The 15,835-nt window shown below is 33.8% G+C and overlaps 2 protein-coding genes across 3 annotated transcripts in view; one reads left to right on the plus strand and one right to left on the minus strand.

Moving 5' to 3' along the window:
• Nucleotides 1-3,946, plus strand: part of CDT1_1 (replication licensing factor Cdt1) — a gene marked incomplete at its 5' end in the record, with an annotated part of 24,493 nt that extends 20,547 nt beyond the window's left edge. The window contains 2 exons of one of the 2 annotated variants that reach the window (XM_051212949.1): nt 202-406; nt 1,793-3,946. In XM_051212949.1, coding sequence (XP_051068877.1) covers nt 202-406; nt 1,793-2,055 — 468 coding nt within the window. In that variant the 3' untranslated portion in view covers nt 2,056-3,946. The remainder of the gene's footprint in view (nt 1-201; nt 407-1,792) is intronic. The other variant, XM_051212950.1, reaches the window with a different exon arrangement.
• A 5,006-nt stretch (nt 3,947-8,952) lies between these two features.
• Nucleotides 8,953-15,835, minus strand: part of SNX9 (Sorting nexin-9) — a 29,717-nt gene continuing 22,834 nt past the window's right edge. Inside the window, exons 9-12 of the mRNA XM_051212951.1 lie at nt 15,401-15,504; nt 13,903-13,980; nt 12,494-12,576; nt 8,953-10,835 (exon numbers count right to left, since the gene is read on the minus strand). Coding sequence (XP_051068879.1) covers nt 10,491-10,835; nt 12,494-12,576; nt 13,903-13,980; nt 15,401-15,504 — 610 coding nt within the window. The 3' untranslated portion in view covers nt 8,953-10,490. The remainder of the gene's footprint in view (nt 10,836-12,493; nt 12,577-13,902; nt 13,981-15,400; nt 15,505-15,835) is intronic.

The following is a 15,835-nucleotide window of genomic DNA, read 5'->3' on the forward strand; positions in this document are numbered from 1 at the left end:
CTTTTATGTGTGCTTTTCTTATAGATCGAAGGATTCATCACTATATATATGCTGACATTTCACTGTGCTTATCATTAAACAAAGATATCATTTGACTTTTCAGTTTTTTATCGGACTCGTGAGTTTAATTTTGAGGTATAATTTACGGAACGTGTTAATATAAAAAATGTATCATTCATGGCTTTGTGTTTTTTTCCTAAGGTGCGTGCTCGGGAAAATGAGCGACGTCTTCTTACTGAGCTTACTTATGGGAAAGTTTCAGAGGCCAGACGAGCTATTTACTGTCGTTTACCATTAATAATAACTCAGGTTTGGAGTATTTTACGTCCATGCAATGCCCGTCCACTTCCACTGTCAACTGTCGCTGTTCGTGTGGCAGACTCTCATCCTAGCGGACTTTCTGCAGGTAAGTGCAACCGAGATACAATGTGTTAGTCACTTTCCACTACTAGTCATAATTCATAATAATCTCGAATTATACATTTAGCAGTTAGGCTATCAAGTTAAGGGATTATCTTGCTAATGCTGCGAATCCTTTCGTTCATTGTTATCCCCATATTCTATCGGTGTTGCTATATTCTAAATGTAGAGAGATTTATCAGAATTATTGATTTTTTTATGAGAGAGAGAGGTAATATTTTATCGGAGTACAATTTATTTTAGTTCAACCTATAAAGTGGTATAAATATATGTAGACTTATTTTTATACTGTTCACATTTTACCTAAATTTCCAGTAAAACATGATGCTTTATTCAACTTGATTAAAGATAGACCCTACAGACGGGCTGACATAAGACATGTAATCTTCATAAATATCTAATTCCTAGACAATGCACTGGAATTTCTTAACCCAATCATCTTGTGTAAAAAGTTTCGCTAATAAGGATATTGACTCAGTTATTCATAAAGTGTAAGACTTAGCACAAATGTCCAAGTTGCTGTTTCACAACAGCTTACCAAGATGAAGTTAACAAGATAAATAGGAGTTGGAATAATACCTGTATCGATGGATAACTTCATTGTAATAATCCACTCAAGGTCGATTAAAGTCAAAATACTGTCTTGACTTCTTGTAAATATTTATATATAAAAGTAAATAAATAATAGGTGGTTGTACAATAAATAATGATTAGTTTTAGTCAAGATGATGAACACAACAACTACAATCTATTCTCAAGGCAATCAAGCGCAGAAAAATACATTCAACATGTTAACTAATAAGAGAAGAGTTTGTTTACCAATAGTTAATCTAACCAATCGTAAAGAAGAGGAAATAATAAATATTTGTTACTCACAAGTAGTATAATTATAATACAATTCTATATCGATAAAGGTAAAAACAATTAAAGATAGAAAATAATTTTTCGTCATAGCGGTTCGTAGGTTCATGAACTGGTTGATTCATCCATCCTTAGCTTTCAACGTACACCAGCTAGGCTCTCATGTCAAAGTATGTGGTGTCTGGGTATTTATAACACATGTCTAAGCCATCTAATTTGATTGGAGTTCACCGCGTCATTAATGAAATCTAGAAAATAAGCCTATGAGAAAATGCACATAATCAGTCTTCTTTCGATGGTAATATTAAAAACAAGATCATTCCAGATTTTTAATTTGTTACGAAAATGAAATTGAAGCAAACATTTACACCATTAGATGCTGTCATGTTTCGGATTTCCATTCTCATTTTGATAAAAAAAATTATGGCAAGCACTTGATCCTTCAGCTTTTGTATCAAACTATAAGAATGAAGAATTGGTAAGGATATCTCTTTCCAATTTTTATCGCTAGATGTTGGTGAGAAGTTAATTATCTGTTGGTCCAGTTATCCTGAAATCTATTACTTTCCCATACGGGCTTCGGGTCCCAGTTTGAATATCGACACTGGACTGCAAGCATATCCAGCTATGAAGAATTCCATATGGGACGGAATGCACGTCTTAGATACCACTGTTAGCTACAATCCATCTATTCTAGAAACCTATCCCAAGATGGATATATCGAGGAAACTTGGATACATATGTCAAGAAAGACCAGTCGAAACTTGGTCCTGAATTTAAACAGGATACTTCAGACCCTTACTGATAATGATATGTTACTTTTCTAGTTTTATTGTACTATTATAAATAGTCACTGGGAATAGTTATATTTCAACAATATAATTTTGTTAAAGAATTAGTGATTATACAGTCAAATAGTTCTGACATTTTGTCCAGGAGTTTGGTTTCAGGTTCTTTATGGAAATAAGCACAGGATTCTCCGATAATTTTTTTCTATTTCATTCGAAACTCTAATTAGACAGTCGAACATAATGTTCACACTGTATTTCACTTCCACCACTTAGATTTTTAAAAATAAAATTCGATTTTTTCCTATTTACTATTAGTCACCTTAATGTTTGTGAAACTATTCAATCGAATCTCGACAAAAACTTATTTAAAATTAGTCTAATTGTATAACATTAGTAACTGTTAAGTGGATAAGGTTTATAAATACACTTGCTTGAACACACTATGCGTTTAGTGCTTGTAAGAGAAAGAAACATAAAAATCAACACTGCAGCCTAGGTACCTCTAACTGACGAGTCCCATATAAGAGCAAATGCTCGTCCTGGATCTCACCGATAGCCATTCGATAAAACTTTTAACAGGATGGCAATATCAATGCGATTCGCATAGGATCCACATATATGCCAACAAATAATAAACCCTGTTACGGCCGACAGTAGGGAGTCAATACCCTCTCTCGAAATGTTCTCACATAGCCACACATATACAGACACTGCCAAGGAACTCCTACTCACTGTCTTCTCGAGGCAGTGTTTTTTACGAAATTGAGAGGAAGAAAGCGAATATCCGGCACTTTAACCTGGTTGGTCAGTATCGAGGATTCACTCTGATTCTAAACCAGTCGTGCACATGGGTCCTAGGATCTTGACGGAACAAATGGCGTATGAGCCTATTATTGATCACCGGCTACTCTGAAGCTGCATCTCCTGACGTTGCTCCATTACCTTGTGAATTATACCTCCAGGTTAATGGCTCAAGGAATGACGTCGCAAGAAAACCACCTGTTCAGTTTGGGTTTCCAGGCAGTATCCCAGGCCTCACATAAATCAAATGATTTGTTTAGTGCCTCCTTGTACCAATGTTTATGTGTTTAAATAAGTAAACAAATGTTAATAATAATGTAAATATCATGTTCGTTGAATAGTTAATAGCCATCTGGAGTGTAGCTCCAGTAGATAGATTGAACACTGAGTGTTTGAAACGAAAGTTACTACAGTTCAAGTTTCACTGTGAATATCAACACTGGAATGCAGATACATGCAGCTATGATGAAACGCTCAACCTGTGGATTCAAGTGCTATTCACAGTCCATCTATCTTACAGAAATAACGTAAATGTTATCATGTTTCAGGTTTTTACGTATACTCATAAGTTAACTGAATTCTTAACTTAACATATTTTGATCTTAAAGACTCAGGTGCTTATGAGTTAAAAGATGATCGTGCATTGTTTCCTCATTAATCACTCTCTTGATTCTATCTTCTATGATTTTTCCTTCCTACGCGTAGATGCTATCAGTGAACACTTAGACGTGTTATTAGAATTAGCACCATGTTGGATAGAAAAATTAAACTGGTCCATTGTTCATCTTCGATTAAAAGATCCAGAACGATCAGTGAAAGATGTTATCGATATGATTAAATTGAAAGTTGCTAAAGATGGTGTTAACATTTAGTAAATCTGTAGTCACTTTATATTTCTCTTTTTGTATACTTTTTAACTATTATATTATTTTCATTATTTCGTCAATACAATGCATTTATATGTGGGTATATGTACTTGTGCATTTACTACTACTTAGAGTGTCTCATTTTTATGCTTCTCATCGCTTCATATTTTAAACATTTTTTGTGTGTACTTCAGTTGTTTTCCATAAATATATATAAAATTTGAAAATATGATAATGTATTTTTCTTTTCATTGCTCCAGGTAGATCGTATTATCTATTAATATGGTTTTGGTATGTAGTTGTAATGATTACTTCACTCCAATTATATATTTCATAACTTACCAACCTTAGTTATGTTTAAATCACATGAATTTTAATGATTAAGTCATAGGTTTAAAGTCTGCTTTTCATTTAATTCGATTTTTTCAAGCCTGATTGATCTAAGGGAATACAGTGGACTTACATTGACAAGCTTGACTTACAGTTGAATATCTAAGAATCTTGATGTGCATTATAACATTCGACAATCTCTACAAATTTCTCACACAAATAATCATTTACGTATTAGTAACTAATTTCAAGAGATAACTTCAAGATTTTTAATAGGAAACCGGGACTAATGTAATCCAGTTATGTCTACTGTAAGGCACTGTCACTTAGCAACGACACTAAGAGATAGTTGCGTAATATTTCTGATTGATTAAAATAAGGTACATAAACCATTGTATATCATTTCAGTGATCTGAAGAATGTGCACTCTCTGCGGGACCTGAGTGCTTTAAATTCGATATCTGGTGGAGTCGTAAATGGGCACTACAGAGGAGTTCCATATTAGAACGAAGCAGCTGTGCATCACTTCTTGGTTTTCACTGATTATCTAACCTAGATCAGTTCGTGATGCAAACCTTCAGAAATATGTACTTTGTTTACATTTCATGTGGTTGTTGAAATCAACGATTCTTCGAAAGTAGTATAAGGTATGCTACTTCTCCGAATACTACATTTCGGAAAGAATCTCGAAGTTCTCATACTGATTCAGGGTGAGGCTCGTTCATTGACTTTCAGTGTTTTCATTTGTTTAGGTTTTTTCAGTATGAATTTGTTATGGATGCAGAATAATATACCAATCATTATCATGTTAAGTCTAATGATGTCCTTGGACCTTAAATGGACATTCCTTATTGGCCGTTATTTATTTCACTCGTTAAATATTGTACAGATGTTGTTTTCTATTTTTATGGTACGATGTGGTCTGTTTGGTTAGTATATAAATAGAGTATGTCTGAAATATAATGATTCATAACTCAGCGGCTGTGACTTGCGTTCTAGACTCAACTGGCTGGGCTAGACAGGGGAGCGGGACCAATCAGGGCACTAGGTCGTTCACTATGTGTTTTCCGTGTCACTGTAATCGATCGATAAAAACGCTTCTTATCAAAACCTGCAGTCACCCGTTACAACAGAATTTAACATAGAATAGATGGAAGTTGGCTAGCAATGGGATCCACGATGCCGATTTAGTCCTATTTGGGTCTTGTCGGCTGGATGTGTCTGCATCCAAGGATTAATGTTCACTCAGAGACTCCAACCCACTGGCGTTCGCTTCAAACGCCATCGCGTTATCCGCTTAACCTCAGTTTAAATAGCCTTCCAATTGTGCAATGGGCATGAGATTTAATATAGCTTGTGTTATCCCAATACTGATATTTTTGGCTGAAATTTGATCAGTCTGGGATGTAACACCCGTTCTGGATTACACTGCTAACCACATTCCATCAATTCTATATCAACTTTTGTAATAATGGCTAAATCGAGACAGCCCGCACAGGTTGCCCAACATGCCAACCAAGAGTGGTCAAATTTCAGTCAAAGTATCGATAACGTGATAATACAAACCATTTCAAACAGTAGGAAGTTTGTTTTTGAATCCATCTTCATTGTAGTAATTAGTCCACACTATGATTTTGTGCTCAAGAGGCAATTACGCACTTTGATAAATGTTGTAAGTGTTAATCGTTGCATCTAATCTATGTAAAACCGGATCCCACTTGAATGTAATTTAATTTTTTTACAAGGTTGATGTGGCGAACCACTCAAAAGTACCCAGATGAGGTCACTTGATCCCGACTCGAAATGTCCTGAAAAACAAGTGCATGGGGTTGGCTGAGAAATGGATTGATTTCACCAGGGTAGACATTTATATATACAAATGAATATTTATTCATGTCATTTGGGAGGTTTAGCGAATAACATGTGTATCACCAGATCTCGGACACCCCCTGTTATAACAGACATCTCTTCCAATCGTACGGGAAATTATTATTGCAATGTGTTGCGTATCTCAGTCGTCCGGTGTGTCAACCATCTCTGCTATGTTGAAGCGATTACTATTTCAGTTAGTCTGCGAACGGAACAAAGACTTGTGACCAAAGACCAATAAACTAGCTATTCTGTTGTGTCCCAGCCCCGCTAACCAGAGAGAGAAGTCGAAGTTCGAACGGGGAAGTATATTCCGCAAAAAACCAGAAGCGCGAGCGATAACAACAGACACGAATCAAAACGTATATATACAGAACAAAACGGTCCTTGGGAAGCGTTAGAAAATAGCATACTGAAAGACACAACGGACCAATAGCGTTTAAGATTCTCCCAAGTGGGAAATATGACATGAAGGTGAAGAGAGCGCTTTTGGTGCGAGAACAAATAATTTCAAAATAAAATTGCAAAGTTAGGACCTTTTCAAGTGAGTTCTGGGGATCTAACGTCCCCAACACTCATAGATCACGTTCAATACTCATAGGATCGTTCGCAATCCGCTATCATAACCAATTTCAAATTACAACAAGTGGTTTTTTTATGGAAACCAGACTATTTTTTGTTAGTGAATGTTCATAGTTAAGTTTCTTCCAGCTTATGATAACTGATAAAATATATCCGTCTACCATGGGTACCTGAGAAAACGTAATACTTAAATGAATGAACAGTGAAATGCATAATGTATAAACGATGAGAACCTAGTCAAAACGTTTATTACCAATAGCATAAAAGTGAGCTAAGTTCATACCAATCGAAGTTATTACTGGTTTTTAATAACCTACCATATAATATAATAACTAGCTGACACTCATGTATCGGCTTTTGTCAGGTTTCACGGCACTAGAACATATTTGTCGGAGTTTTATCTTATAGTATAAACACTGGTCAACTGAATTCAATCTCAGTTCACAAAGTACAGATTTACGTATGACTTTGAACGACACTACTATCTGGTTGATTAAACCGAATTAGCTGGGGCACAAATTGAATAAGTGACTGAAAGTCAAATGGCTTTACTACTGAGCCACCATACCAGTTTAGCATTAAGTTATCGAAAACAGTTATGTTTCCTTCTCAAAAGCTATCTGAATATGTAGTTGGTGTTTCCCTGTGTTTACTTAGGTTTTTTAAATAATCCTAGGACTAAAGCATGTTAGAAGTATTTCCTCTTGCTTCCCTCGAATATCGAGACAGTCTGATATCCTAAGAGCAATCTAAACAAGGTCTGCCGATTTAGTTCTACGTAATGTCTTTTGTAAACTAAAACCAACTTTTATATCACTTTGATGTCCTTCATTTTTTTGTGAATCAATACTACGTGTTTAGTTGTAATGTACGTAAGGCCTAAAAAAGGTACTTCAATTACATAAGTTGTCCCACTTATTTTCTATCCCATATTTGTTGAATATCTTTGAAGACTGATACTCTTGTGGTTGAAATAAGTCTCAGTTCGTTTGATCGTTGGTAAGACACAAGTTGTTGTATTTCGCTCTTGAAGAATTCTCTTAGCTACATTAAAATATAGGATTATTAATCCAACCTTTGGTCACGCGAACCCCAACTAGGTGGTAATCTGAACTTGCCAACTATTAGTGACATCATGGACTGATGCCGCCACCCCTAGTCTTTTTCAGCTTCCTCCTACACCGGCCCATTAAGGTATGAAGCAGTCGAGTATGCGTGACACATCTCAACTACACAAGTCGTTGAAGATTCACAACTATATCAGCCGACATGTTGCCTTTGACTTGTACCCTATAGATCAAGATCATTAAAACTGAGTAAAGATGTACTCATCAACTCAGAAGCTTTGCCACTATATAAGCGATGTATTACTTCGCAAAAGTTATACAAAGATGTTTTGTGTCAGCTGTAAATTCTTATAGTAATAAACTGAAAATCGTCATGTCAAATTTATTCTGAAATCAAAATAACGTTTTTATTCTGAATAGTAAATTAGGTGATTTAATGTGGGTTTTCTCATTGCACGCACAACATGTTATATTTTGTGTTGCCTATTATGCACAACATAAATTAAAACAAAACTGGTCTGGTATGTATTCATACATGTTTATGTTGTAATAGGATAGAACTTTCCAGAATGTATACTATATAAATAGCACCATATTGTTTATACGAAATCGTGCTAATTGAAATATTGATTGTATTCCAAGTAACCTTATAATTAATTGATCACATCATTCAGAACATGAAATCCATTCACCAGCATTCAGTTCCCCTTGGTGTGTTTTACAAGTTCACCCGAAACTACTGATAACTAAAAAGGCACCAAAGAGAATGGCCCTTTATAGTGTACTTCAGTTCTTTAATGTGAGAAAATGCTTAATATTTGACATAGAGGACTTCCATAATAGTAATAACTGAAGCAACTATTATATCAATCAATTTATTTGCTTTACCACAAGACTTGTGAATTCAATATTTGATGTTGGGATAGCCAACGATACCTTCTATCTACAATGACCCATCAACTACTGCTTATTCGTTTGTGATGTTTAAGACACGGTGGTATCGTGTCATCTACTCAAGACATCCCTCTTTTCGGAAACATTTAGCCTGAGACATTGGAATACATTAACCAACAGATTGTTGTTGAGATAGCGTGACTGACACAAATCTGTCCTTAAGAATTATTAATCGATGTGTGTGTAATAGTGTATTGATAATTTTATTGGATAAAATGATGAAAAATGGTAAACTAAACAAGGAGGTTGAAGTAATAATCATGACGCACTGTAAAGTATTATCTGAATGAATACTATCTCAGCAGATTAGATAATCTTGTGATATCTCAACAATACCATTTCTTGAAAGAAATAATAGCTGTTCTAAAGTTATATTAAATGGGAAAGTACACTGAATAGGAACGTCACTAAAAAAATACAACTTGAAGCTCTAAACTCATCTTGACTACTAGTGGGAATCAAACAAAAGGACTAAACTAATCCAAATAGAAGGCTGTCTACATGTACCAGTGAGAAATGTTTGTAAAACTAGCCAGAATTTGCAAACAATTTCTTGTTACCGCCGCTTGTCTTCTAAAGAATACTATAGACACAAGCATAAAATTAATGGAGTTAACCAGCATACGGCATTCGAACGACAAGTCAGACGCCCGCTTTACATGCACAAACATGGACACGTTCAGTAAAACATGATATATTATAACTGATAACAATGCATACAGACAATCACGGACATGCATTCAACTGAGAAAACATAATTATGAAACGAGGGAATTTCGGGAATCTCAGAAAACTTCTAGAAGCATGGCACTAGGATCATTCATGTTAACTTGAGTATAAGGAGAAATCAAAACAAAAACCCCACGAAGACAAGCCGCCATAAACAGGAGCACACGAACAAACTAATTTTACGCTTGTAAAATAACTAGAAAATTCACTTCTACATGATGCGTTGATGATGTCCAGAACGCGCACGAAAGCCTCGCGATGAAATCATCTAGCTCAGACTATTCAATAATACGCAATATTATAGGACTCGGTAAATATAGCCTATTAAGGCACGAAATTACACCATTCTCTACGCTAAGGGAATAGAACCATACGATAAATTTCAATGTTATAAAATGAAACTAGTAACTTGAATAGTAAACACATGGAAAGAAGGAAGGATATACAAGTTATATCGTTGTAGAATTCTTTTAGCTTTTAAAAATATAAATTTTGAGCAATAGATCAGTCACACATTAAAAAAAAAAAACTAAACTAAAAACAATCGTCAGATATTTCTATCTCTGTGCATGGGTCATACATAGAAAGATAAATAGTTCAAAGTTCAATTAATATTATAAAGTATAATACATATTTGTCAAATGATACTAATTAAAAAGCTAAAAGAGAATCAAAATGAGAGAGAACATTAGTATCTATGTTGTAATATCAATTTGAAATGGAAGACATTGGAATCACAAGAAGTATGGTATAATGAAATATTACAATTCACTTTAGAAAAAAAATAATAAATCCATCACTATAATTGTCCGTTAAAAATTACTTCCAAAAAAATCACCAAATAGAAAAAAAATTAACCAAGAAAACAATTCAAAAGTAAGAAAGAAACTTAATACTAAATTATCACACACGACTAGTAAGTAGCATGGATAGTAAGAAATGATGGTAAAGAAAAGAAGGAAGGAAGGAAAGACTTCGGAAGATTGTACAAACAAGAAGGGATGAGTTAATAATGCTCTGTGATGGGTAATTATTGAAATACGAAAACAAAATATGATTAAGAGTAGTGTGCGAAGGTAAGTAACAATTGAGAAGTGTAAATAGTATATATATATATGGTGGATGAATCTGTAAATGTTTATAGCAGTAACAATATTGATATTAGTATTATGAGTGTGAATACGCGGATACATATATATTATATGATAGATAGACAGAGATCAGTCGATTTCAAAAGATTGAGCAGCCCGTTCTATTTGTTCCGCAATTTGATGATAAAAACGTGCTTGATCATAAAGATAGTCTTTGATTTTATTCATCCATTCATCACGAATTTGACTCATAATTAAATTACATTCAGATTGAACAGAACGTGTAATCAACAATGCACCAGATTGAATTCGATTCACATCGGATTGACACACTTTTTGTTCATCGGTATTACAACGATTTAATTCATCAACAGTAAGACATGCAGCTTTAGCTAAACTGATAATAGTCGATGTATTTGGCAGTAGACGAGTGAATTCCTTTAAGCATTCTTGAAGATTGATTGTTGCTTCTGACTGGAAATAAACCAAAAAAGTTGAATATTTACAATTAACTGACCAATATCCACTGAGCAGTAAGTGACTTATATCACGTTTATATAATCCCTAGTACTTATTGAACTCTATCAATACAGTTACAATGTTATTAGTCTAATTGACTCAAAATTACGTACACCATGTTTTAGTGTTAAGTAGTTAAAGATGGTCGACAAGAAAACCCTGTTTAGTCTGAGTGTCGTACTAGATGGCACTCGTCAGTTATAGCGTATGTATAATCTTGAGAGATCTGATGCTTCCAATGGGGTTCGAACTTACGTCATGCAGCTGCACAGTCTGAGATGTTAATGATCTATATGGGATGCGACTAACCTCCTGTAGTACTGAGGTATTCATTGTCAACTACCTCCAACCATCCAACAAAGTACAACATGCAATAAACTATGTACATTTTGGTAGAGCAAGTGTGTACTGTATAAAACTATTCAGTCAGTTATCAACCCTCGGTTTGACATGAGTGGTTGTCGGTTCGAATCGCAACGCTAGTAGGTACACGGAGACAGAAAATTAACAAGACGAGAATCAAAGGGGACTAACTGATTTAAAATCAAATGCAAATCTAGACATGAGAAATCCAATTAGAAATGAATAAACGATATCTTAGGATGGAAAGTTTAGAATGACACTGAATTCAAAAATGAAAGAAAGAAAATGAATCAGTATGTCATTGCAATAGATTTCAGTCTATGTTATCCAACGTCTCTCATCACTACGACTATTGTGTGAATTGTAAGTTCAAACTCTGAACACACTTTGTGGTTCGATTAATTCGCCTATACTGACACATTTTTCTCAGTACGTTACAACTTATAGTCTTATCAATCACCTGGCTCATTTTACTTGTTCTCTACATATAATCTGAGTATTTTTAACATGGTGCGATTGGTTACTGTTCATTGCTCAATCTATACAATCCTTTAACTGGGTTCTATACCATATTTCTCTTATGAAACTGATTTTGAGAGTGACTATTTTGTACGGCGTCAATAAGTAACAATAGTACGTAGCTTTCATTTTTATTCTATACTAATAACATCAATGTGTACAGTATATATGCTTTTTACTTAAGGATTTATTTGTATAATTCCTATCAACTTCACTCATAAAGACAATTTTGAATGAGTGATGTCGAAAAAACTTGTCATCTTTATAACTTGAATCATAGTGTATATTTTGTTTTTCCTTTTCGTAACTACAGGTCTTTCATGTACTGTCTGTGTGAGCTAGTAAGATGTTATCCGGTTATCCAGAACAGAAGAAGACTACGAATTTTGCAAACGAACGCTTTATTGATATTCAAATATATAATAATATGATTAGATTATCATGGATTTGTATCACAGTGATTAAAGTCGGAATTGTACGATCAAACGGTGAACTGGTGGTTCTAATGATTCAGTGTTTGACAAAACACCTGAAGGTCCTTGGTTTGATCCCTGATTAGATTATGCATAGATATTGTTAAAGATTCCCATGTACTAGGACGAAACGGCTGTTTAGTACTTCCAAATTTTCAATTGTAACCTGAGGTCAGATTGGAACGACTACAATCTACAGATCAGACTAATGTCGGCAAAACGTTTTCAATAGGAATGAAAAAATAGTAGCTTATTTACCTGGATTGCATGGATACATGATACGTTTCTGAATGTATTGCCAGTAGCAGCTAGTGAGGCGCATAATTTTGTATTTAATTGTTCTGAAATGGAAATAAAGTGTTTTCTCTGCATGTGAATATGTTAATAAAACTATTTCGATTGATTAGCAAGAGCTTGTACAATTTAGTGGTTACATAAATTTAATGAATACTGCTTTCGTGTTTGAAGCAAAAAAAAGGTATTAGGTTCAAATCTCAGGGATACAAATACATCCAGTCGTAACAAATTACAAATAGGACAGTTACATGAGTCTTGAATTTCATTGTCTGCTAAATAGTAAAAAATATTTTAACTGAATCATCAAAACAAAAGCATGATAAATCAAACAGCTTAGATTTTATGTCAGTCAATTAATAGTTTATAGCATTATTTAAGAGTTGTTCAACCAATCAATAATATGGATCACTTGCTACACATACAGAAATATACGACCAATTAGTTGGAAACAATCTACAACACTTGACGAATATAAAATTGGGCTTTTAAATAAAGACCCAGTGTCATTCTACTCATAAATGATGTAATTCTTCGAGTAGTTAATCCATTTATCTTGTCTAATTTTCAAATTCAAATAAAGTTTATATACAAAAGACATATAAAACTCAAGGTTTTAGTCGAGTGCGGAGAAGTGACTAAAAGGATAAGTTAGTACATGTTTAACCATTGAAGTACTAACTTATATATTACGATGATGGCAATAATTTAATACTGAAATTACAGTGTAAACACTAGTGAGTTAATTAAGAAATTGTGAAAACGTCATGCGACATATTTTAAAACTTCAGGAGGCTCCATTTAGAATTATTAAACAGATGTGTTATTAGTAAAAATGGTGAATCAAGAGTTTGTATCTTTGAAAAGAATACTTATAATAAATTTCGGTAGGATTAAGAGAGAACATAAAATTCCGCTAGCACAATACATTTCTTGTCACTGACTAATAAAATAAACGTTTTGTAGGCACTGACATTTCAGTTCATCATTCAGTTAATGGAGGTGTGAACTGTATTTGTCAAATATTGGACTGGAATTCTCAGAATTTACAGTGGGTGTCTTTATTGCTGATATCACTCAAATTGTTATCAACGAATGTATACAAATGACCTACAGGGAAACATTTTGAATAAATAATACAAGGGTCATTGTCAAGAATTTGTGAAGTATGGATATTCCCATCCTTTTTTGCTTATGTTAATGAGCACAATATGACTGAGCAGCTCTGATGACAAGTGTAATCGAAGAAACAATATTGCACAGTCTCTTCTCTAATTAATCATTATGCTATAACGATGACAATAACAATAAATAGAATAAAAAATAACCAAAATGGGTAATTAAATTTTCATGATCATTACTAACAATCGTACTTGTATGAACATCCGATTCAATAGCTTTGCTCATGTTAAGAAAAGCCATTGACAGTTTGGAAAATTCTTTACGAATACCTATACACAGAGAGAGAGAAGGAAGACAGGAATAAAAGATCTAATGAACAAATATGAAGGATGACACAAATAATCTGTATACACAAAAAAAAAATAATGTTTGTTCAGAGAATGTAACACAAGAAACGAAACAACCCATAGATAAGACAAAAAATGTCATTATCGTATATTTTGGTGGATACAATCAAAAATGAATGATTAGTTAGAGACTGGAGAGAGTAGAAATGGGGGAAATGAAACCTTTGGAACTGTCTAACAGTAAAATGTTATACATATTTTTATTGTGCACTTTAAACAATCCATTCATAATAACTGTTATTACACGATTTCTAAATTATCGTTAATTAATTATGAACCCATAACACAGTTTTGTAGCACATATGACTTAGTTATACATAATATTTTGATTTCTAATTTTTAGTCCATTGTGATCGTGTAACTGGTGTAAAAGCAAGTGAACTAATCAGTTATGGTTTTTCCATCACTATTCACGGTCATTTGTATTATTGGTCAAAGAAGTCATTGGTCAGATAGGCATTCAATGAATGGGTCATCAGTGAACTTCAATAATCAAATGATGTGGTCAAGTGGGCAATATGAGAGGTTTTTGAATTCATCATGAAAAGAATCAATATTATTTATGTAAAAAAAGTATTATGTGATAAAATGTAATTAAAGCACGAATTTATAATATTTTTTTGGAATAAACAGTTTGGATAATGAATATGAAATATGGTAAGATAGTAACTATATTATGAAGTTCATCACCTCCTGACTGTTAGCTGGATAGTGTGCTGAAATTGCCACATTCTTGTCAGGTTCAAAGTGACATAAGTTGATTGACAGATTTTGAAATCGATCAACGCCGATGGACGAATCAAGATGTTGGATTCTCATGCATAACCTTTACAAACTCTGTTGTTCGGGATTACTAGAATTTACACTGTTCCATTTCAAGTTTTGTTCCGATTTGGGAAGAGTCGAATGAAGCGTTGTGTTGAATGTGTACAAGAGTAGAAGATATGACATTAACGAAATCGGTTGGAGTTATTTTAAACGGAATATGAGAAAAAGTCTTACAATGTAAAATATAGTGCCAGGCAGTAGAGGGAAGCAACTAAGTAACCAATAAAGGAGACAATAACAGATAACAGATATGTTTTACGATAAGTACTTTTATCAGTTGACTTAAAAGTGACCGTCGACGTGTGGACATTGTTGAAAAGTCCTAAATTTAGTGGAATCTAACTTTTCTTACATACCGATGTTCATTTGTAGTGAAAATTCATTAATAAACACTTAAAATGTATTCAAAATTGGAGAACACATTATTTTAATAAACAGCGCTCTTGATAAAATAAACAAATACAATGAATATAAATTCTTAGAACACATCAATACAACAAAAACAACAGCTTACTAATACTTAATTTTCGATGATATTCAACAACTGTTTCACATAGAAATTTAGTTGATCTATCCAAATCAGCTAAGAATCGCTCAGCTGTTTCTGCTTTTTCAACCCTGAATTTTCATAATACAGCAAAAAAACAAGATTGATGAATAAGAGAAAGGAGAATATTATAATGAGAAAAAGATGGTAAATTGAACAATTTGGTCTCCAAAGATGTTAAAAGTATAGGGGTGATTGTCATTTCGAGCTTGTCCTAATGATGAGAAGGTAATTGTTTTTAAACCACATGAAAAAACCTAGGTCTTGACGACCTGGGAGCATTACAACATCGGTCATATGCGGTGAATTAAAGGTTGGGCCCTACTTCTGGTGATGGAAACCTATAGGGCAAAGTGAGATGTGGTATTTGTAGAACCGACCTATTTTACCTCTCTCCTATTT

This window comes from Schistosoma haematobium, chromosome 3, assembly GCF_000699445.3.
Source record: "Schistosoma haematobium chromosome 3, whole genome shotgun sequence".
In the NCBI taxonomy this organism is placed as follows: Eukaryota; Metazoa; Platyhelminthes; class Trematoda; order Strigeidida; family Schistosomatidae; genus Schistosoma; species Schistosoma haematobium.